The sequence below is a fragment of the Plectropomus leopardus genome, chromosome 11 (assembly GCF_026936395.1).
Source record: "Plectropomus leopardus strain MGB_pleo_1.0 chromosome 11, ASM2693639v1, whole genome shotgun sequence".
Lineage (NCBI taxonomy): Eukaryota > Metazoa > Chordata > Actinopteri > Perciformes > Serranidae > Plectropomus > Plectropomus leopardus.
Genome location: NC_142186.1, coordinates 20,848,064 through 20,872,308, shown reverse-complemented (window position 1 = coordinate 20,872,308; position 24,245 = coordinate 20,848,064). Strand labels below are relative to the sequence as shown.

The 24,245-nt window shown below is 38.7% G+C and overlaps 2 protein-coding genes across 2 annotated transcripts in view; both read right to left on the bottom strand.

Annotated features, from left to right (window-relative positions):
- myom3 (myomesin 3) overlaps positions 1–2,905 on the bottom strand; it is a 79,356-nt gene extending 76,451 nt beyond the window's left edge. The window contains exon 1 of the mRNA XM_042490301.2: positions 2,756–2,905. The gene's annotated coding sequence lies outside the window, so the exon portion shown is untranslated. The remainder of the gene's footprint in view (positions 1–2,755) is intronic.
- Positions 2,906–13,437: 10,532 nt separating this feature from the next.
- Positions 13,438–23,951, bottom strand: ifnlr1 (interferon lambda receptor 1). The gene is made up of 7 exons (XM_042490283.2): positions 23,637–23,951; positions 22,446–22,572; positions 20,467–20,642; positions 20,179–20,363; positions 19,280–19,421; positions 17,951–18,081; positions 13,438–16,084 (listed from the first exon to the last, which is right to left on the bottom strand). Exons 1-7 carry the CDS (start codon positions 23,683–23,685, stop codon positions 15,092–15,094), a joined length of 1,803 nt encoding a protein of 600 aa, XP_042346217.2. The 5' UTR covers positions 23,686–23,951; the 3' UTR covers positions 13,438–15,091.
- Between the last annotated feature and the right edge of the window lie 294 nt (positions 23,952–24,245).

The following is a 24,245-nucleotide window of genomic DNA, read 5'->3' as shown; positions in this document are numbered from 1 at the left end:
TGTTTTGGGACGAGCAACCCAAAGACAGAGCAGGGTGCCGCTAATAACATAATGCTTCTGAATCAATATCTGCTGCAATTACATCTTGGATCAACAGAATCATTCATCAAACTCATGTCAGCCTCCTGACTCTCATTTGCAAAGGAGCGCCAAACACACTCACCATAAGTGGGTTTCGATCATTAATGCACTTTGAAAAGGAAAATTGGTGTCTGATATTCAATACTCAAATAGAAAAAACAGACCCATTCTTTGGATATGTAGTTATTTTTCGAAACATTTTAGAAAAATACTGAACTTTTAAATAACTAGGGCTTCAATTTATGATTATTTTCATAATTAGTTATTCTGAAGATTATATCCTCGATAAATGGGTTGGTGCATAAATCTCAGAAAAATGCAGACCTGTTTTCCATGCCTTTTTGTCCAAACTGCAGTCCAAAACTCAAAGACAACAACAACAACAACAACAACAACAACCCTTTCAAGAAGACCACAGAAAACAGCAAATATTACAGTCCAGTCGCCAGAAGAAAATGTTGGCATTGTATGTCTCTCCAAACCATTGATAGGTTACGTTTGCATGTTTCATATGTATCATATCAAGGTATCAAAAGTAATGTAGTTCTGATTACATATAGATGAGCTGAGTTTGTCACCAGGTGTTAGATGGCTGGTGTGACACCTTGGGTGAGACGGCTGACAAGCTGCAGACCACTACAGGCCACAAAACCGGCTGTTTAGGGATACATTGGCAGCATTTGCTGCTGTAATTGTGCCACCAAGACGGTGTATTTCTCTGTGTAAACCTAACTACAGTACAAGTTAACCACAGTGTTGTTGAAAAGTAATGTAAGTTTCAACATATGCACTGAGTAATAAAGTACAAATGTCATATATCCTTTATTTGCAGAAATATACAATGCCAATATTTATTCTGGTGATTGAGTTGAATATTCACATCAGGGTTGGAAATGAGAATTTTTGGCCATCTGCCACTGTGACAGGTGGATCCTAAAATCTATCAGCCACTCAAAAGATTACCATTGTTTTGGTTGGCTGCTGAGTGAAGCAAATCTAGCAGTCAGTTGCAAATATTACCAGTATTTGGCTGGTGGCTGGTGCTAATTTCCAACCCTGATTCACATCTGAGAAGGTGCATCAGTAATATATTGGCATTTTTATGTTTTTTGGGGGGATGAATTGACCTACCAGCTCAGCTTTAAAATAACCCATAATGTGATGGCCTATAATGTCAACAGACATGCTATTCAGGCCTTGACAGTATATCGATATTATATCAATATCATGATATGAGACCAGAAATTGTCTCGGATTTTGGATATTGTAATATTGTAAGTGTTGTCTTTTCTTGGTTTTTAAGGCTGCTTTTCAGTTAAGTGATTTAATTTTCTGAACTTACCAGACTGTTCTTGCCGTTTTGTTATTTATCACCCAGCTCTACTTGACACCTAGGCAAGATGGCTTGCAAGCTGCAGACAAAAGCTTTAGAGACACAACATGAGACTAGATATTGTCTTTGATTTTGGCTTGTGTAACATCTCAAGTGTTGTATTTTTTATTTTAATGGCTGCATTACAGTAAAGTGAAGTCATTTTCCAAACTCACAGGACTATTCTAGCTGTTGTATTATCTGCCTTTACTCAGTTAGTCATTATGTACCAAACACGGTGCAGTTTTTTTGTTTTTTTTTTCATTTGAGTCCAGTGTGGTTTTAGTTGTAGGTGTAAAGAAAAGGTGTGTTTTCGTCCCACGTCACATGAATCACCCCTTTGTGGGCTGTTGAGCCACTAATAATTCATCAGTTGAGGTCCGCCTTGCTGCTGCCCTCACCCTGACCATCATTAATCACGCGGCTGCTCTGGGGAAGTGAATGCAGAATGTGCACAACAAACAGAATTGGGTCGCGCCTGAGCGATAGCTTCATTCACCCAATCCCAATAGCAACCACCTGTTTTAGCACTATGAACAAGTGCGATTTGTGATTTCTTCTCATCTCCTTCAATTACATTGTGGAAAACAGCAGAATGTTAGCTTACAGGCTAATAGGCTAGTGGGCCAACTGATTCCCCTGTTTCTTTTGTTGCAGTTCACTGTATTGCAAGGAGAGAGGTTTGTTTGAACGCTGTTAATGGAAGGTCGACCTCTGGCACATTAAAATTGATCAGTCTCCATGGGTAGGTCTGGAACCCGGGCCCCTGGAGGGACCAAAGCAAAGCTGTGCTCTTTTCTACACAGTGCAGTTTTCGGAGTGAATTGAGAGCTCGGTTTCCAGGTTTGTGATAATAACGGACAAAACCCCAAACTGTATCAACAGAGGAACAAGGAGACAAATGATTTACTATTCTATTCGTTGAAGGGGAAACCGTTGTCTGAACATGTCAGGAGCTTGCTTTATGCCATCCCCAGTGAGCAATTAAAAGATACATCCACTGAGGCCATCAAAAGACAAGACCATTAAGAAGTTAAACTAGCTGGAGAAACAACAAGAGAAAAGAAGCCTTTTTGACAATTCAAATAAAGAATAATAATTAACAGCATTATGCAGACGTACTGTGGAGGCACAGTGTGTGCGTTTTATTCAGGCTATGTGTTGTGATTTTTTTAATGTCAGTGGGGGTTATCACACACTAATGCGTCAGCAACCTGTCTGAACCGATGAAAGGCAAAAAAAAGCTGTATGTCATTTGGGTTAGATCTAGATGAAGGCTGAGTAAAAGGGAATCTCACTCACGCTTTCTTTAAAGGAACAGGTGAAGTCCTCTGGGTGACAAAGATGTGTAGGACGGATATATCCCACTTCCTTTTCTGTCGGCCTGTCTGTCTCTCTCCTTTAAAAGCTTCTTCAGTCTTTCTGTCTCACCTCTCCCTGTGTATCTGTCTGCCTCTACCTTACTTCTGTCTCTATGATGAAGTGGTGAGTGTGACCCTGGACAAAAAGTGTCCTTCAGTGCCAAGAATGTGGACAGCACAATGCTCTCTCATTTTTAAGTTGGTAAATATAGACCGATGACACCTCCCATGTGTACACACACACTCAAACACACACCGCACTCAGTCCTAAAAGGACACACAAACCCACCACTGGCGCACACACACAGACGCAGATCATTTCCATTCGCCAGATCGATTTACAGACAGCTCAGAGGACAAGCAGCTAAGACTGTAGAATAAGAGAGGCCGGACCAAATGACCCGAGCAGCTGAAAGGAACAGCTGGAACGGCCTCAGGAGAACAACAGGCTGCGGTGAAACTACGCTGCTCAATAAATGTCACTAAAAGAAATATATATTTATGTCAGCCCTCTCAGCACCATCCCACCTGGGCACAAAGAATGAAAAAATTAAATGCTAGGAAATGACAAGCGTGACAGGAGAAGGGACTGAGGGCTTTGGGGAGAGAGGGAAGAAGTCAGAGAGAAAAGGAGAGGAAAATCTGAATGAAAAATGAAAGGGAAGGAACAAGTCAGCTGTTAAGTAGGAGATGAGTCTGAGAGGGAGACTCGGACCATTTGATTCCTCCTTATTAAAAATCTGACCACAGACTGTAAAAAGCAAGAGGTTAATAATAGTAGAGGTAACACCTGAGACTATCACCTGATCCTGCTGTTATCTTTTACTTTATTACTCTAACTCCTCTTCACTGCTCCGCTACCCCTCCCATCTTTCTTGTATTTCTCCTACATATAATCTGTTCTTAATGTTCCCTCATTTTTTGGTATGAACACATTTTGAATATAACTTGTATGTAATGATGCTGTTGTAGTATATCTAGGGATGGCAGTTTTATTTCAGCATGTATTGGATGGATTACATGAAATTGGGTGCCAAGTAGGGATCCATGATATTGAATTTTTGGTGATATTGATATGCCGTTATTTTCGGACTCATTTTGGCCGATTGCTGATGTTGAAAATGATATATGCGCATATGTTTTTCCACCTAATTACTGAGAGCGTTGAGTCTCTCCTTTAGTGGAATTAACATATTACACCTACTCTTATCATGACAGCTCACTGGTGGTAGATGCAGACATAAAATACAATGCTTTTCAAAATGTACACATTCTTTGGGCAAAACAATAAAACTATTAGGTTACATGTAAAATATTTATTCATATGTAAAACCTTTAACACAAAGCTGTAGAATTCGTCCTACTTTAACAGATCTTGGATGATGCTTTGCCTAACACAACCCTGACAATGGCCAAAACCAAAGCAAAATTGACCTTTTTTTACCAGTGAAAGTAAGACAATTTACACTGGCAGAAATGTTAATTTCAGACTGATGCCATATTCATTTTAAGCCGTTATCTGCCAATATGACGTGCTGATATTATCGTCCATCCCTATTACAGATATTTGTGGTTCCCAGAGAATACATTCTTCTTACTTTTGTGATCATTGTGACTTTTTATAAAGTGCCATCATTCGGTCATCATTTTAATTTGTCCAATACTGCATGACTAAAGTAATGACATTCCCATCAGCTCCAGCTGTGCTTTGTTTGAAGTACTGAGTGAATTGATACAGATTCTATTTGAAACAGCTACAATACTCATATTTGATACACTTGTACCAGTTTTCTGGCTCTCTCTTATTGTTAATACTTTTTTCCATTCTGCTGTTCTCTGCTACTAACCAAAAAATACGAAAATTCATTATTATCAAGTTATAGCATTGTTATATTAATCTTTAAATGAAAGAAATGTATTTTATGTCCTCAATATCAATTTTTCCCTGTGGTATTGAAAATTATATGTAATATTGATATTTTTCAAGGCATTGTATCAAAGTTATCAATTCTAGTACCATTACAACACTACTGAGTACCAAATGCTTAGAGATTATATATACTATATAATACTTTTATTGCAATACAATATTAGATCGATTCCTCAGAAAGCAATACCTAACTGCAAATATCACAAAGTCTGCTGTAATATGATTAGAAACAATTCAGGGGCTCTACAAACAATATAATATGATTAGTAAATATACTCTTTGTCTTTGTTTTGGCAGCTTGCCGTTGTCTGCTCGGTGCCAGGGCCCTAGCAGTCTTTGAATGTTTAAGAAGGAGGTGTGCTTGGACAGAAGTGGTTACAGATATGTACCATTTCAGAAATTTCAAAATATAGGCGTATCCTGAAGATGACAATTTCAATTTTTCCACTTGGCATAGATGACATTGAATTGTTGACCACTGAGTTGATAAATTGATCCAGATTATTATATTTTTACACCCCTAATATATATTTTTTCTTCACCGTGCCATACATTACTGCTTAATTACTGTACATTGGCTCAAGTTGTTTACAGGACCAGTATCTCTATTAGTAGTTGTTGCTGTTCTCGTCCTACGTGATTAGATTCGAACTGGTCCTTGCACTATCCCCCTTTTGTATTCTTCTTGTTCTTGCTCCTTGCCTCCATTTACAATGATCTTTGATTAGATCCTGGAACTTGTCCACTGTTCTGTCTCATTAAACAGGGTACTTTGTCTGGCAGAGTTCACTAGAGCAGTGTGTGTTTGGATGATATTAAGTGCCTCTAAAAAGTTTTCTCTTATTTGCTATAACAAGAACTTGAATAAAGCCCAGTTTTTTATTTAAAAAAAAAAATCAGTTTCATTCTGTCCGTATGATTGTGTGTGTGTGTACTGAAAAGTCTTTTTTAATTTTGTTTTGTCTCTAGAAATAATTTGAAGGAAGCCCCCTTTTTATAAGAATTATCTGTGTTGTCATGGTTGTATGGTTTTGTGTGTATTTGTGTGTCCAGCGGCACTGACTGACAAAGACTAAAAGCACAAAGAGACTACAAGAAGAGAAGGCCTCACTCAAGGACACAGCATTGTATGGAAGGATGGGGGGTTATTTATAAGCTTTTAGAGGCTACACCTGCCTCTGAAATATCAGCACACAATACAAGCCACGGTTGCCAGGCCTTCTCTTCTCATCATAGGGCATCAGTGACTGCGAGACTAAGAATAACTATAGGGATAAAGCAGCTGAGGGCCACCGTTCATTAGTTCTTTTGTAAGACTCCTCAGCTTGCAGGTCCACCAGGAGCATCTCATGTCAGTGTTGTCTTCTACTTCTTACAGTGCTTATAGTAGAAAGTGAGGGTGCTGCTGTTTTATTGAAAGCTCTCAGACATTAGAACATTTTAAACACTTTCACTCAGAAGTTTCTGAAGTACTGTCATGCTTTAAAACTCAACCAGTGCAGCTTCTGCCTGCTTAGTGCCTGATTTATTTAGAACGCTTAATGCAAATCAATTTGGTTGCACTTTCCCAGTGCACCTGAGGCAGAAAATATGTAATGAATTTGTACATGTACCAGGTGAGACATGTATGGCAAGCCAACAAGGAATAAATATTTGCTGCAAACTCAGAACTACTTATCGTGTTTTATTAATCATTAATGCTTATTCACAATTCATGCGAGCTCTGTGCTTTTACTTGCATAAATTATAAATAAAAGCCTGAGTCAGAGGGACTATGTGGCAAACATTTATTCCCTGTTGGATTTTCTTGCATTTTATCTGCACATCATGGATGCAAGGATATCATACCCTTAATGTATGGGTCACTATGGAGAGAACAGGCTGTGATATGCCAGCCTGACAGGTCACTTTGAGGAAAACAAGTGAAAGCAGTGGAGGATGGTGGAACAGCATGGAGGGGTTGACATGAAATCTGATATAATTTATTAATGGTTGAAAAAACCCCCAGAAAGAACTGTATCATTTTATGGTTTAATTTAAATTTGATTAAGATTTTTATTACTTTGAACCGCTGATTTCTCTCAGTTTAAAGCTACAGCTGGTAACTTTTATGAAAATAACTGTCATATTTAATGAAATTGTCACTTTATTCTGAAAAAGCATGAGTCAGATAATCTCTGAAAAAAAGCCTGTTTCTCCTCTTCCTACTGCTTCCCGTGGCATTCGCAAGAATCTACTGTGGTGCACCAAAAGTAAGCAGTCAGACCCGACGGGTCTCAGAACGCAGATGTGAATCCTGTCAGTTGCTGCTCTTGTGTGGTTAAACTAGGCAGACCTCAGCAAATATGAATCAAGATTAAGATCAAGATTGCATTACTTGCCACAAATGTTTTCAGAAATATTTTTTTTTGTGCTGTTTAGCTGTAAAATAAGAAGTCTGTGACCAAAAAAAACCCCAAGCACTGAACTTTCTCATTTTACAGCTAAAGAATACACTAAAACATGTTTGTTGAAATATTTGAGTGAATATTTCCACTGATACTCCCATCTACATGCAGCTATGCATACTCTAATTAGCGTGCCCTAATATGTTTTTTATCATGCCAAATTATGTAAAAGTGGATTGGCTGGAGACACTTGTTACTTTGCTTTTTTTAAAAATAGGATTTTAAAAAAAGGTTCCTACTGGTGGCCAACTTTTTGGATCTTGCAAACACAGCATCCCTCTTTTATTCTTTCAACCACCTTTTTGAAAAGGTTGGTGTTGAGATATTTATGCAGTGTTACAATGTTTAAAAGCAGGTGTGTTTCTCCTTTTGACCAGAAATGTTGGCTCTTCTTTTGAGCATGCATTCCTTAACCAGCCTTGAAAACTGTTGGCTATTTGGTGTGGGTATGAAAATCTATAAATGATTTTTAAACGCTACTAACAGCTTTAATATTGACAGCCAAAACTGTCAGCTTGATGAGTGAAAATTGATATAAAGTCTGAGCTCTCACTGCACAGAAAATCCCCACATCCCATTTGTAATAATGACTTGGAGGCTAGTGTTAATGTTTTTTTTTCTTTTTCCTCAGTTTGCAGCTCATGTTTACAGTAAATGTGGCATGACATGTGCCAGAGGCCAGGATGTAGAGGGGTATCAGTCGTTTTAATATTGTAGACATGGCATGGCTTTCTTTGATGTGGGGTTCTTCTTTGTGTTTTGACAAGCCATGCTATAATAATATCACTATTTTTTGATATAATGAATCTGCCATTTCTATTAAGCATATCCTCCTTCAGATACTCATGGCAGCTTTGAATTCTTTTGACATTGCCCTCACCTGTTGTGCATTTGAGCAAATAAATTGGCAGATATGAAAGTCATAAATTGTCCAGATATGCTGCGTTTTTATGCAGTATGTCTTTTTTGGTTTACCAAAAATAAAGTGAGATATCCACAAAATATTGGCATGCCCAGACTGGACCCTCTTCTCAGTTTTTATCAGCCATCTGTCAGTTTCAAGACTGAGGTGATCATAGTTCCACTGGGAATTGTCTCGATGGAAACTAATATTACAAAACTTTAGTTTCATCTTCTCACCTACCTGTGATTGGGCCCAGAATAGACCTTAATGGACACCAAAGTCTCGTGGATGATCCATCATTTCCTGGCCAGCCTTGACAGCTGTTTTCATGCCTTTTTCTAATCAAGGACCCATTAAGACCTCATTAGAATGCAAGAGGGGAGAGGGAGGGGGCGATGTGATTGCATCCAATTACATACAGACTTCAATTCATCAAGTGATTTGGTCTGGGAGAGAGGTAGGTGTCTTTTCAGTGGGGATGGCAGGAAAGAGGCTGTTTGATGTGATTCACTTATGTCACGTCAAAGTGGAAAAGTACAATGAAGTTGTCCGATGGATGCTCATAAACTTTACATTTCCTGTCATCAGTGTTCCAAGAGCCAATTTATATGCAGCATCACTTCAGTGGTATGACAGGAACAGATAAATGATGCTAAATGAAGCTTTTATTAGACAGTAGCCTGGTTCCTCCCTCTGAGTCATCACTCATTAGATTTGTTTAGGGATTCAAGTAGCATTGTCTTGTTCTAATTGATGGCCGTTGGTGAAGAAACTGTTGACCATTTAGATTTTAGCGGGTGAGATAAGGCATGGGGCACTATTTTCCTATAGCTAATATAACTGACTTTATAAGCTACATCCATTAGATGTAGTGACAGAAAATTGTTTGCAATTGATGCAGCTGTATAATCTGTTGCCAGTCCACATAAAGAACTTTTTAATGGACATTTTTATTCAGCAACAGAACACGATGATTAGGTTCAGTTGGCTTCGTTACACCGTGACCTCCAGCACACTCTTAAGAGGTTTGCAGCTGAGTGTGAAACAGTCAAAATGACAGTCAGCCTCCCATTAGAGGCTTTCCAGGGACGCCTGACTGGTTGGAGACCCTGAGTCTGGGAATGCCTTGCGATCCCCAAGGAGGAGCTGGAAAATGTTGCAGGAGGGAGGGACATCTGGAATACCTCGCTCAGCTCAGCTGTTCCCAAGACTCGGCCCAAGCGAATGACAATGGATATTTTTTCCAGCAATGAGAAAAACCTGAGGCTCCTTGCAACTGCTTCTGCAGCTTTGGTATTGGTTGAAAATTACATCTGAGGGATGAATGCATGTCTTACTACTGATTAGCCAGGGTAAATTAAAATAACCCCTCTCCCAATGAGAAATGGACACAATGTTGAACTGTTATGTCAGGTTAGACAAAGAGGCATTCAGTCATATATAAACAGAAAATATGACCTCCACTGTTAAACACATTAAATTTGAGTCATGAACGTTTTTCTTTTCCGTTTATTCCCTTAGCCTCACCCGAAGCAAGTGATATTTCTTGCTAGTGTCATTGCCTAATATGCCTGTAACATATTCTTAACTAGCAACTAATTCAATCCCTCTCCTTTAGAAACACAGGGGCAGATTGTTCTTTGGCTGTCTTTCAGTAGTAACTTTTCTTTTCATTATCTCATGAGTAAATGAAAAATCATCATAAAGTGACTCTGTGGTGCCATATCAAACTGGGAGATCAGAGTACAGAGTCATTAGCAGTGAGGAATGAATTTCAATGGACCCAGTTAACTCTACCTTATCAGAAAAGATAAATGTAGAAAAAAGATGGCTACGGCAAAGATGGGGTGAGTGTTGGATGATTTTATGACAAAGGCACTTAAACTTATCCTTGTTAAGTTCTTTTGGCATCTTCCAACTTTTTCTTTAGGAGAGTTTTTTCTTTGCTTCGTCTCTTCATGCTGGAACTTTGCCTTAAATGTGGAAAGTGAATATAATAAATTAGGCAATCATAACTGCATATACCCCAAAATAGCCTTCTGAAGGACTGCTAAAGGAGCCATTAAACATTGATAGGAATCTCTACCAATACACTGCATCAAGGAAATCCAGGAGTGTGTATCAAGTTTCAAGGACTGGTTGCAATGTGTGCTTTTTGACAGTCTCTAATTTTTACAAATTATTTTTTTTTAAGTGGAATTTTCATCCCAGCTCTTCACGTATTGCAGTTTTGTCAACGGATCTTCACATCCACTACAGTTGTAATGGTTCACACAAAACAATTTTCTAAGGACTTAAGGATTTGAAAGATTCTGGTGGAGACAGTTTCAGAGACGGTTTCAGTTCCCCATCAGAAAGGGCTTTCTGATGGGGCTTTTTTTTTTTTTTTTTTTTCAACTTGGCTTTCTTTTTGGGTGGCTAAAATATGCTTTGTTGCTGCCCCCATCCACGGCAGTCCATTTCTCAGCTTCTGTGGTGGTACTCCCGTCTCTTTTTCTGAACTAGGGTCTTCTACTGTAGGTATTACACTGACTATGGATAGAACCTCATACAGCCTCGCTCCACCACTTCAAAAAACACAAACTATCACTTTAAGTGGCCATCATTAATTGATTGAGAGCAGGCACACGCACCTGCAGCTGTGATTGAAATTCTGTTTGTGCAGAAGCATTGGCTTCATCCGAACTGCTACCATTCACGGTTCTATCATGCCTCTAGCACTCATGGGGGAATTTGCCCTGCAATCTCACATTCGATCTTCTCTGGACGTGCAGAGTTGAAAGAGGAGAGAGACAGCCTTCTGACAGACGGACAGAAAAAAAAACCCTGTCAGTGCTGCTCGCCAAGTAAAAACTGTTTTTTAGACACCTGTCCAAGGAAGAGTAAGATGGGAAGATAAAGGAAAGAGCACGACAAAAAGCAGGACAACATGCCCTGTACCATGTCCTTTCCAAACACACCAGAGGCTGTAAACCCCTCTCAGCATGAAAACACTCTGTCCTTTTTCTCTGCAGTGTGTTGTCAGGATGATTGGCCACAAGTCTGAATCTGATTTTGCTTCCCTGGTTCACTCCTCCTCACTCTCTTATGTCCTGTTTGATTCTCTTGGAGGTAGTTGTCCCAAATTTTCTTGACTGGATCTAACCCAATTTCTTTGTCTATCTACCTCCCACTTACTCCCACTCACATGAGCCATTTCACATCTTCATTTCATCACCCCTTTTTTTGTGTTAGTTGCAACATTGAACTTTGCTGGTGCATTGCCAGTTCCAGCTTTCTGCTCATGTTAAATCATCCTTTACAATGCCTACGTTTTCCTCTGTTCCTCTATCAGGCCTATTCTCACTACAAGCACAGAGCCCACTCATATGTCAAGGGCAGCATAGCTGTCTTGATCTCAAATAGCAGAACAGAAGCATCGCGTTCATTGACATTGTTGGGCTTTGATGAAGGGAGGGTCACAAAATGCCTCAGGACCATGAAATAGAACATGCACCGTACTAGTTTATACTTTCAGTTTTGTTTTCGCAGAACAAGATAAAAAAAAGTATGAGCAGCTCCCGACAACATTCACTTCTACTGCAGCTATTTTCCTTCAAGTGGGCAAAACCTTTGCTGTGTCCATGGTCGTGTTATACCTATGTAGCTGAAGTAAAGAAGGAAGCCTTTGAAAGGTGGCTGTCTAAACCTTGTGCACCTGGCTTTATCGTGACATGGCAGATGGTTGCATAGATTTTAAGTATAACTCGCTTTGAAGGTTGAATCATCAAACAGGATTACGTTTTTGCATCCATGCAGCAGTTTAAGTTATGTGTAATGCATGTGTGATGGTCTGTGATACAAGTAATTTGTATGAGGCAACCTCACCATAAATCTGAGCATGTTCATAATGTGAAGTCCATGATGCACCTGAGTCTTTGTCTGCTTTTTGTCTTGAAAACATATTTAGTACGACCATTTCTAAATAAAAGTAATGTCCTGTTCAGGATTCTTTGGCCCTGAGTCCAGAAATATTGAATATCTGCTGATACTAAGTCATGTCATCATGGGACATCTCGACTAAACAATAAAGAAATAGGTGGCATGAAGCGAATATTTTCCGTCACTGACTGAATCACAAAACAATCAAAAAAACAACAACTGAAGGCTGTCCGACATTTTGGCAGATTAGAACACTGCGGGCGATTTACCATAACGTTAAATAATTCACACCCCTGTCCAGCTGGTAGCGTGATAGTGATAGTGATAGTGGGGCAAAGACAGGCTGAGTAAATCAATACAATGTGTGTAACTTTACAATAAAATAAGACTTGTGCATTCACAGTACTAACATTACTGGAACTCCAGAGGGCAAAAAGTAGAAAAAGGAGGAATTGATGGTGGAGGATGATGAGCAAGCATGCAAAAGGCTACTGATTATACTGATGTATCAGCCAGCCTCAGCTAAAATTAAGATGAGTGGTAATAATAGTAATGGATTGACAATTTTTACAACCTGGATGGACAACAAGACATTTTAGTGCAAACTCTGTTTTAGACCTATTTTAAAGGTGAAATGATAATATTGATTGTCAGTTTACGTATAACTTCCACTGCAGATTAGTTACCTGAAAGTTAAGATAATTTACTATTACATGTGGGTATATAGGTCAAGCTTTTAGTGTGAAATATTCCAGTAGGGTATCAGGTAGCAGTTGCATAACCAGGCTCACAATGGGTATTAAACCAGAGATCCACCCATGGCTTATATTGTCCCTTGGAAAATGTCCAGTGGAGGCAGATAGATGCACTGTTTCCCCTCTCCGTGTTGGACAATTAAAAAGAACAAGAAGAAGAAAGAGACCTTAATTTTAATTTGGAGGTATATCCCCTTCCATGTAACAAATGGTGCTCTTTATTTCTGAGATAATTTAAAACTAGATTTAAAATTGGATAACCTTTCCTTGAAATTCTATGGACATACACTGTAGAAAATAATCTAAAAGAAAACTGTTTTTTAAATCTACCGATCCAGTTTTCCAAATAAAGAGAATATTACAGAGTGAGTAGTTGACTAGTTGAATACTATATGGGTACCAATAATGCACTGTTACTTCAAGCATGTAAGTTATTGGTTCACTTCAACAGATTTATACAGTGTAATATGTGGGTCGAAACCCAGAAAAAGTTATTTTTGTTCTTCTTCCTTGATTGAAAACACACACTACTTGGCAACAGGCTGTTGAGTTGAACTTTGGATTCTTTGCTCAATCCACCTCACCTCTATGGTCCGTCCAAGACAATAAACATGTACGATATGCAGCAAGGATCTATGCCTTTTTAAATGCAGAGCTTTTTAAGTATTTAATATGTTACATAAGTTTATTAATCTGGCATATTTTATCCACCTCACCTCAAGGACAGACGTTTGTGACTTAGAATATTATTATTCCCCAACCAATTCAATGAATACCAATATGAACTTTTAAACATACATTTTAAGTAAAATTCACAGTCTGTAAATACAGAATAAAACAAAGTCGCAACCTCATATTACATTCATTCATTTCCATTCAATCGGGAAGACACTTGTCTGCATACAGATGTCCAAGACAATCTATATTGTGCTCTACTCTGTGTCCATATGTGACTTAGTTTGCAGTGTTTCAACACACCTGACATTATTACTTTACAGCTATCTATAAAAGACTGAGCTCACGCTATTAAAAACCTTTGTTGTTATCAGTGCGGCTTAGGTTGCACCATGACCCCACCTACTAATATATTTTTACACACACTATTTTCTTCCCCTGAAAGAACAGCAAACAATAAGGGGAATAAAATGAGTTTATGAACTTTGTGAGTCAGACAAACAGAAAACATTTTTCTTCCTATGTACAGATGCAACTACTGATAATACTGAAATATTTTGGTGACTGTAAAAATAAGAATATATTAATTTTTATTAGAAATTCAGTCATTGTATGCTTATTTTAAACGGCTAAAAATGTGACAGGCGTCGGCCCGTCGCTAATGCTTTGTTCTGCCACAAAGCAATCAGTTTCTTTTTCATATCTAATCTTTAAGGCTGACTGTCCACATTGTAAATCAGAAGTGACCAGATTGGCTTTGTGTATTTTAGAGAAATTGCAATAATGTGTGATCATAGTGATAATACACAAATACGCATGCTGTGTGTGACTACAGCTCCTTTGAAAAAGAAAACACTTTCAAAAACTGATTTGACTGGTCAGTCTGAGCTGAATAAAAAAAACCAAACTCTTTCAAACTTCTAACAGTACAAACATGACTGGTGTGATCATGTTTTTTATCATTATGCAAAAACAAACAGATTTTGTGGTCTGAACACAGTGGTAGATAATCATAATAATGTAAATGTTGAGATACACTGAAATAATAATAATAAAATAATAATATTTATCAGACACTTCAAATTTACATCTGAGTTTCTATATTCCCTTCAGTTGACTATAACATCACAAGTGGAGTCCACAATGGATTATATCCGTTTTGAAAGAAGTTAGCTTTGGGTTCGGTTTTTGACAGTTTAGCATCTTTCAAAATGCAAAATCTGTTTGTAAAAGAATATTTGACAAAGTAAACAAGCACTTTACAGTGTATTTACAACAAGGTCTTTAAACGTAAACTCAATTTAGAACAATCCTTACTGATTTTTGACATTTTACAAATGTTAAGTAATAAATAAAACAGATTCACAGCAAAGCATACATCTGTGACATGAAATGTATTTAAAGTTCCAGATGTGGTTGTTAAATATGACTGAGGATAGGTTTTGAGTACACTTAAGGAGAATTTAAACAGCTGTCTCTGTATCATCAGCCACACAGCTAACAGCAAAGCCACTGAGGTCTTTATTGTCACTAAAGCACCTGTCAGTGCTCCCATGGATCTCCTCCATGTTTGGTTAAAACAGGAACTGTGATGAAGCGTCCTTAATGCAAATGAGGAAAAAAAGCTAGATTTAAGTCTTTAGATTCATTCTTGAATTTGTAACCCCCAACCTCCCAGAAGAAATTGCCTTGATCTCTCCTCTCCTCCTCTGTCTTCATCTTCCTCACCTTCGTCCTGTGTTTTGGGAGCCGTCCAGGTCCACGGATGGTTTGTCCTTCTGTGTTCACAACAGTCTTTTGATGTACTTTCAAGAAGCGTTGCAGGAATCCAGTTTTGTTTGTAACCTGAGTCGCTAGAAGGTGTGACCTGACATCCCCGCTGAAAGTAAGGAGCAACTGGTTGAAATGGGCAATAATTAGTGTTGCAGTATGGTTGGGTTGGTGTGTTCACAGTGCTATCATCACACCCCGAATCTGACAACTCTGAGCCTTCAAAGCTCTGCAAGGATGACAACAATGGCCCATCCCTGGAGTCTATGAGGTCAGATAAAAGTGGTTTTCTTTCCGAGTTGAAGGGTGATACTGTGTCACCTGTGCTGCTCTTTAACTGAAGAGCAAGTGAAGGCAACGTGAGTTGTCCGTTGATGTCCCGCACTGCTTGCAACAGCAGTGGCCTGGATAGGTTGTTTTCACAAGGGTCCAGATCAGGTAACGGTGGTTCTCCTTGTGAGGTCAGCTTTGGACTCATTCGACCTATATCACAGCTGTTTCCACTGGAGGGAAATGGCAGGTTACTGGTTTCTCTGTCATTAGGAGCCTGCTGGAAGTCTTCATTATGTTCAGAAGGGACATGGACAGCCACTACACTGTAGATTTCAGAGGACTGGGCACTCATGTCTCCATGATTTGGGGTCGGAGTATGTGCACCTGTCCCCACAGAGGAGCCAGTGCTGCCTTGTTGGGATGTGCACAGGATGTCCTGCGGGGAATAACCTCCAGTCCCAACTGAGGGCATATTTGGCTTCGTCCGGATTGTTGCGTAAACTGTATGTTCACTTTGAACGCAGATCTCTGGTTTGGAAATGATGATATTCCGATCTGGATTCAGTACTCTGGATGTGGTGTTGAAAGTGGTTACCTGTTTTAAAGATAAGGACAAGAGACCCAGTAAGTTCCCAAAGATGAGCAACCATTTTTCATTTGATTAAAATAATATTTACAGGGAATTCAAATGTGGGAACTATAGCAGGATTCCACATGAAAATCCTGGGAAAGTTATGAAATTAGACCATTTTCCAGGCCTGGAAATGGTTCGAAATTAACAAAATTTTTTAGAAATGTTTTAAAGACACATTGTTTTATCTATTGTTTAATATATTCTCATAAAATTCCCCAAACAGAATTGGAGACAAAACACTTTCCTAGTATTACTAATTTAAAATCTCGTGCTATATTGCACTATTGAAATGTCACAAGTATCACGTGATGCACAAAGACTAGACCGGCATAGTGTCCTTGCAGAGGCCGTGTCCCTTTTTGGGGGAAAGAAATGTGCTGTCTCATCAGGAAAGAAAATGTCAACAGGTAATATGCAGAAGGTTAACTAAAGCTTTCACACCGAGGTTTTAGCCACATAAGTTACATGAATATTCACTGTCAGTGTGGTAAATTGCTGAATGGTGGTGCAGACAGTTACTATTGATGGATAGCCAACATTAGCTTTAGTGAGAGGCTGCTGCAGTGAGTTACAGTCATATAGTAGCAGCTTCAGATGTCATCTCAAAATAAATCATAGCCTGTAGATCACACAGTTGGCTTTTAGCACGCTGGTTATTTATAAACAACACTTAGCCTAACCATACCTGGTGATTTAATTAAACATTCCTATAAGATTTAATCACCAGGTATCATAATCAGGACATCTATACATGTAGATATTCACATTAAAAAATATTTGGACACTGTCCTTTGGTCAGTAATCCACTTGAGCAGAGAAGACTGCGTGAACTTTACAGCTATCAAACTTAATTTATTACAGTTTCGCACACGCTCAGGTTCAGGCAAGGTCACAAAACAATTATTACACATGTACAGAAGTTGTTTAAAAAGAAATAAATGCATATAAACTTACAAACAAAATGATAATCCAAACAAACATCACATTGCACTGACATTTTTAGGATCTTTGGTTTTCCATTGCCCCAAAAAGGGGCAGCCTTGATGTTTTGTGAAGTGACTGTATGTGCTGGCCTGGTCTACTGGCAGTGGGCATATGCAGGTAATTGGTAGGTGGGTGGGTGGGTGGGGGTCTAGGGAAGCAGTAAAGTTAGCAAGAGCTAGCAGTTATGTGCAAATGCCTGGGAAGTTTGTGTTTAATAATTTCTGGCTAAGCCATTTTAAACTGCATATGTAAAGTTAAGTTGCAGAAAATCCCTTTGTAAAAATGTTAGGGAACCCTGTAAATCAGGCATGTCAAACTGGTCCACAGGGGGGCCGGTGTGGCTGCAGGTTTTTGTGCCAACCAACCAAGAGCACACAGTTTGACCAATCAACTGTCTGAAGACGGAGATCAGTTGATTAAATGAGACAAGTCTGGTGTGCTGCTACTTGGTTGGAAACAAAACCTGCAGCCACACCGGCCCCCCTGTGGACCAGTTTGACATAAAGGCTACCACATGATAAAAAATCCAAAATTAATATGCTGGTTTTTATAGGATCAATTTAAACATTCGAATATGAGTTAAAAATGTGCCCGTGTCACAAGACTAAACTTCAGCCACACCACATTTGTCATCATTGAAAATTCCATGAGTCACTAATACACTCTTTCCTGTTGCTAAAACAACATGCGCAGTGTTTCTAAGTATTTAATTACTTTAAGGCTGATGTGTCACATTGCCATCCTGACCATGTATACAGTAATAAAGGTGCCAGAGCACTTGATTTGCCGGTAAGGGAAGCATTTCCTTGTGGACACACCAAAGGACGGGAAGAATAGTCTTACCAATAGCTGAGGCATGCTCTTGTCCTTTCCACCCTTCACATAGTTGCACATAAACACAGCTGACGTTATGATTATGGCCGTCACTAGAGCAGCGACTCCGAGAAGCCATGGCAAAAGCTTCAGAGGATCACCTAAGGCAGAGGACAGTTCGTGTCATATACTAATACGTGAAAATAAGACATGAAAATCAGATACCCTCAAGCGCTTTAAAACGGGGAGTTCTAAAAATTCTCAGTGACACACAAGCTTTGGCATGTTTTCAGGGAGAAGAACTGTAGCATGCCTGTGTGACGCAGGGCTGCGGCTGTACAAGGACATGTGAGTACTTCTCAGAAGGAACTTATCTCAACAGAAATCTAACTGAAACCTATAGAAGTGGAATTCCCTCCTCAAGGCAAAGGACACCTTTAAATGCACTGTAACAACTTGAAATTGTTTTTGCACCTGTGTAATGTGTCATCTGTCATCATTAGTCATTTCCATTCATTGTAATTTTAAGGAGTAAAGAATAAACAATAAGGCGTGCTAAGGTGAGTGGAACATCACCTTTCGTAAACAGACTAGAATTGAATCTCCTGTCCAATGAGTATGACAATAGCAGAGGAGGGAGAGATCATCGCCCAAACCCTTATGAGAGTATTCTTTTTACTATCATTCAAGAGTTAAAAAAAAGTATTTAAAGAGGCATGGATCTACATTATGATTAATGTCAGTATTGTGGCCAAATCCAATAATTCCAATTCCATTGCAACACCATGCATCTGCCTAATTTTAATCAGGGAAGTTTACCTGTGACACTGTGACAGTGAGGCTTGGTGCAGATGCAGGCGTCTAAAAAGGCAACTGATTTGACAGAAACTGTCTTGATTTATTTCCAAACACAACATCGTTTCTAAGTGGCTGCAATCACTTGAGGAGATGAGCACAAAGCACTTGAAGTAAAACAGAAAAGAAAACGCAACATTTTCAAGTATCTTCATTTTCTCCACAGCGGGTGGATCCTTGAAAGCTTCCCACTAAGATGTTGAGTGTCACACTGTTGCCGCAAGTGAAATAAAGTTTTTGTAAATATGATGACTGAAGGGAGAAGATTTACTGGTTTTAGAAATATAAATAAAGTTATTTATTTACTTTATCCATTCAAAACAGGCAAGTAATTTTTAAATACAGGAGGAGTTTATCGTGGACCAAATATATAATACATACACACTCAATTAAATGAAGTACTGGGCACATCTTATGCTGGCAGCACAATTGTTGCTCAGTAATACAGATGTAGTGTTCAACATACTGTGCGTGAGAAGAGGTTTTATTCAGCATTGTGCTCACCTGGCAGTGTGACACAGAAAGAGGCTCTTTCACTCACTGGGCGACCCAATTCAGAATTAGGTTTGTAAAACACGTAGCCGCAGTACTCTGTCTGGGCTTTCTTCAGGTTGATGACGAACTGGCCAGTTTTGGTTTCATTGGCCTGGACACATAGAGGTAGAGACATAGAGATTTTTTTTCTTTTTTACTATAAAAAAGTCTTAACTTCAGTCTTATGGATAATTTAGTTTGTCTTGAGAATTAAAAACAAATAATTAATCAGCGTTTTTCAACAAACTTCAATGAAAACCTAGGCGTTTTACTGCTGTCAACATACAATTAAAAACATTTGAATACATTAATATGTGTAGTTGTTAATCGGTGTTTATTTCCTGTATTAACTCTTTGAAACTTAAGCAAACTGGCCTGATTCCTTTAAATAACATATGAGGAAAGCAATGAGAAACTTTTCAAGAAATGATCCAAAAACTAGCAAAAAAACTAAATTCACAATAAAATTTCAAGAAAAGAAGCAAGCTCTCTCTGTTTCTTTTTTCAGGTTAATTTTCTCGTCACCCTTTACTGATTTCTTGCGAAATGCAGGACATTTCTTGGCAAGTTCTTTGTTCCATGTTTTCGGAAGAAATCAAACCAGTTTGCTCAGGTTTCAAAAGGTTCAAACGCTTGTGAAAGGTGCCTGAAGTTAGCACAAAAAAACTGATATAGCTCCGGGTTTTAACTTTAAAAGATTAAATAATTTGGAAGTAATTGGTACCAATCCTGTGTGCTGATCTCTGCTGGTGATGATACAAGATTTTTTTTTATATCTTTAAGTTTGCTCGTTGTATTATATATATATGTTAGTGATGGCTTGTATAATTGTATGACTGTATGTTTCTATTGTTTAAATGGAGACTCACCAGTGCAGCCCATGTTGGGTGGGTGATTTTTAAGATATAAACAGTTTCAGCTTTGTTGGGCCCCTTTTTGCTGCTGGTGATGATGTCGCCAACAGAAACTCCATTTGGTCCCAAGGGCAGGCTGACGTTAACATGCAAGGATGACGCTGTTGTGTAGGTCGACAAGATGGGTGGACCAAAAGTAGCTAGAAGGAGACAAAAAAGAGGAATTAATAAATGTTGGAATAGAATACACTTGGCTTGGAGGAAACAAAGCAATACATGATGGTAAAGTGTAAAGCTTCTTACTGTGAGCTAGAGGTTTAAACGTGATGGTGTGGTTATACACTCGACTGTTAGCATACAGCTGAGCTCGGTAGTAAACGTCGTAAAGCGATGGGGTTTCTGCAGTCAGGTTACAGGACAGAGCAGTGATGTTCTGACACTCCTTTTTTTTCTGGTATGATGGTGTCTCCATAGTATCACTGAAAAGAGTAGTACAATGAAGTCAAACACCTTATGTGCCAATATGTGCTTTGTAGAGTTCAATAAACTGTTTGATGCAGTATGGACTTCCAAAACTAACTTACAATAACTCTCTTACAATCTGAGGCAGTACCGTGCAGTACATACAGAGAACAGCCACACAGAGATCATCACGCCAAATCAGCCGTTCATTATTTGGACACACAATTCCTTTTAGAGGGAGGTCAATCAGCAATTTGCTTTAACAAGGAACTGAAATTTAGTGAGCATAGCTGAGCTAGCCCTGCAGCTGATTTGATGCTTAAAGTCACTCCAGCAATTCCAGGTGGCAGTAGATGGTAGAAATGTCAATAGGATTGGGGTGGCACTTGACATTTGTCTGGGAGTGTGCTTCACGAGTAATTAGATGAGACATTTCCACTTTGTTACAATCATTTGTAGAGACTGGGCGAAGTGAAGAAAGGAAAAAAATCGACATGGAAACCATGAAACGGCGATATGAGCATCTTCTCTCAATGTGGAGAGCAGAGTGCAGTCCACGCTGATGACATATAATGGGCCCTATAGATTCTTTTGTGTCGCTTGTTGGTGGCTGTTGAGTCGAACAGACGGATGAGAGGGGGCCAAAAATGTCTGTGGTTCTCAACCCCAAATCTCTTGGTTCCTACTGATTATTAAATCTATGCGTTGTTGAGAAAAGCTTAACTAAATAATTTACATGAATATAGGTTCATTAAATGGGTATAACTCAATATGTTTATAGAAACCTGTCCTGAAGACAACAGATGGAATGGTTACCAAAATTAAAATGTTTTAATGAGGCTTGTAGTTAGACAAACGCACATCTGTCTACTTGTTACAATAAGACAGCAAGTTAACAATTTGTAAGACTAACCCTCCTATTTATTTTTAGAATCTTAATTTAAATACTGATTTTAGCTTTTCCTTTTTGTTTGTTTGTTTTGTTGTTGTTATTTGTTTTTTTTTTCTTTCTTTCCTGCTAGCATAAGACACAAACTACTGTTGTACTGTCTAATTTTCATTTGAACTTGGAAAAAAGACAACCAAGAAAAAGAAAAGAAGCTCTAAAAAAAAAACAGGTTATGAGTCACTTTTTTATTTCACTTCTTGAAAAAAAAGTCAGAATTGTTTCTTGAAAACAATATAGCACTGCTTTTTAAAAACCAAACTTTATACTCTTTATACGAGTCAACAGTGTATTTGCTGAAGACTGTTTGTTGTAGATTTGGTGTGCCTGTGAGTATCGGCAGGAAAGTAGTTGGCGTATGTGCAGTCGCCTCAAAAAAAAAAAAAAACTAGTCAAACATGTCAAATAATGTTACTCATTTATGTGTTTTTCAAAGTTTGTTGAATAACAACAAAGATCAATCATGGAAGAGTTATCCTTTAACAAAAGTCATAGTCTTTGTCAGCATAAGATGTCACAATGATGACAAAAACTTTGTAATGGGATCCATTGTGTCTGTATACAGTATATTTCCCAGGAAGATGTTAAATAAGCACAGAGCATCTGGCAACCATGGTTACACTCCTAATTTGTTACCAGCCTACAACATGCTTATTTTACAGTGCCTTAACATGGGCACTAACACTATGAGTTCACCAAGTGTTTACCCTGCAAACACATTTATCCTGCTTTGACCGCACCTCTACTTAAGGATCTATACATGGAGGCACAAAGGTGCACGAGGGCAGTGGACGTGTCGTAATAATAATGATAATAATAATGATAAAAATAATAATAATAATAATAACAACTTATCCGTCATTTTTGTTTGTACCTCCAGTACGAGACGCTATAGAGAACCTTTTCCCCAGGGAGGTCCGGCTGCACTGGGTCCCAGTGGAGTATGTTGAAAAAGTTCCTGGAGACAAAATACACTTTCCCTCCACCAGTTGAAAGGCAAGCTGCAGGAAAAAAAAGGCAGACCAGCAAAGCCTGTAAATCATTTCGTGGCAGATGCTAATATGATATCCTTGTTCTAGTTTATCCTTTGTTTTGATATTATCTCCTCAATTCATAAATTCTAAAAAATATAAATTTTAATTAATCTTTTATTATTTGGTAGTTTTTTTATTTTGCTTTGTGCTAAATTGCAACTAAGTAAAGACACTGTTCTCTACTGTAGCACAAGCTGTAGACCCTTAGTCCTCGGGGTGCATTTCGCTTTTATCTATGAAGCCCAAATTTTCAATCACAGTACATCCTATAAAAAACTGTTCAAGTCCCAGCACCTCAGCCAGCTGCTCCCTCCATATATGAAATTCCAAGAGAGAGACACAGTTACTCAATTTTAACTGTATAGCTGTTAAGGCCTGATTGATACAGTGCACATACGCTTGATCCAGATTGTGTAAGATGGACTTTGCTTCTGCTGGCGGCTGAAACTAAAAACTGTGCTTTGTTCTTTGATACAAGGAAATAATTGCCTTCTCTTATGCTGATATGCAGGAAAGGGATGCGGAACACCATGCTGTATTTTAAAGCTTGAGTTATTCATACATGGACCATATTTTCATGATGAAAAGTCATATATACAGAGGTAGTGGGTTACCAGATCAGGGCATGTTACAGTTTACAGTTTTAATTTTGCGGCCCATGTTGTTGACAGAGGACTTGAAAGACAAGGAAATTGCACCCGGTGGTTCATTTAAAATTAGCATTTTTATAACCTGTACAATGATAGAGTCAATATTACATCAGGCAGACTCGAAAATGAAATAGCATTTCCCATTGATCCCTATCATTCAAAATGACCAAAGTCATTGTGTTCTGGGGCGCTTCTATATTTCAAATGAGAGGTAATCACTCTCCGTCAAATACATTACTTAGCTTTATTGCATCGCTGTTATTATTTATGTCTCCTATTAGGAATGCTTTGTCGAAAAAAATCTCCCATTAAATGTTTGACTGCCTGTAATCAACATGTGTAAATCAAAACATGAAACCACATAAGCTCCTCTGTACTCACCATAACAGAACAGCAGGAGGATGATGACCTTCATCGACCACATCTTCATTAGGTATTAGGGTCACAAAAAAAGTCCTACTCTAAAGCTGCCGCAGCTAAGTTGTGAGTTATAAACAAAAGTAACATATAATACACACCACAAAAACAAAAACAAAACAAGACTCCCTTATCTACCAAATATCTCAAAATAAACCCAGTCGGTGTCAAAAGGGCTGTAAAATATTAAAGTTCTTTTGGATTTTAGTGCATTTTTCCAGCCTCCGCTCCTTAACCATCTCTCATGCGTCCTGGGAAAGGAGTGGCTTTACTCAGGTGTGCAGGTGTACTTTGGCATATGTTATCATTTTGTTCCTGTTTTTCTGCTTACTGTATGTGCCGCCCACTTGCATTCTCTCTCCAGACTTCCCTTTTCCTCCCTCCTCCTCCTCCCTCCTCCACCTTGAGTCTCTCTCTCTCTCTCCCTCTCTCTTTCTCTCTGCTCGTCTATCAGGTTATATCTGGTTTCAGAGTTTACTGGAAATGATCGAGACTTTCAACTGCAAGAGACAGAAAGTGAAAGAACATGCCCACACACACACAAGGTGACTGAGGTGTGTATCTGGGTTAGAC

Coding starts and splice junctions, on each gene's coding strand:
- ifnlr1 (XM_042490283.2), bottom strand. CDS start 23,685: ATGAAGATGTGGTCGATGAAGGTCATCATCCTCCTGCTGTTCTGTTAT. Junction 20,364..20,466: donor GTTTAAACCTCTAGCTCACA/GTAAGAAGCTTT, acceptor GTCTCCTTCTAG/CTACTTTTGGTCCACCCATC. Junction 18,082..19,279: donor TTTCTGTGTCACACTGCCAG/GTGAGCACAATG, acceptor CCTCTGCCTTAG/GTGATCCTCTGAAGCTTTTG.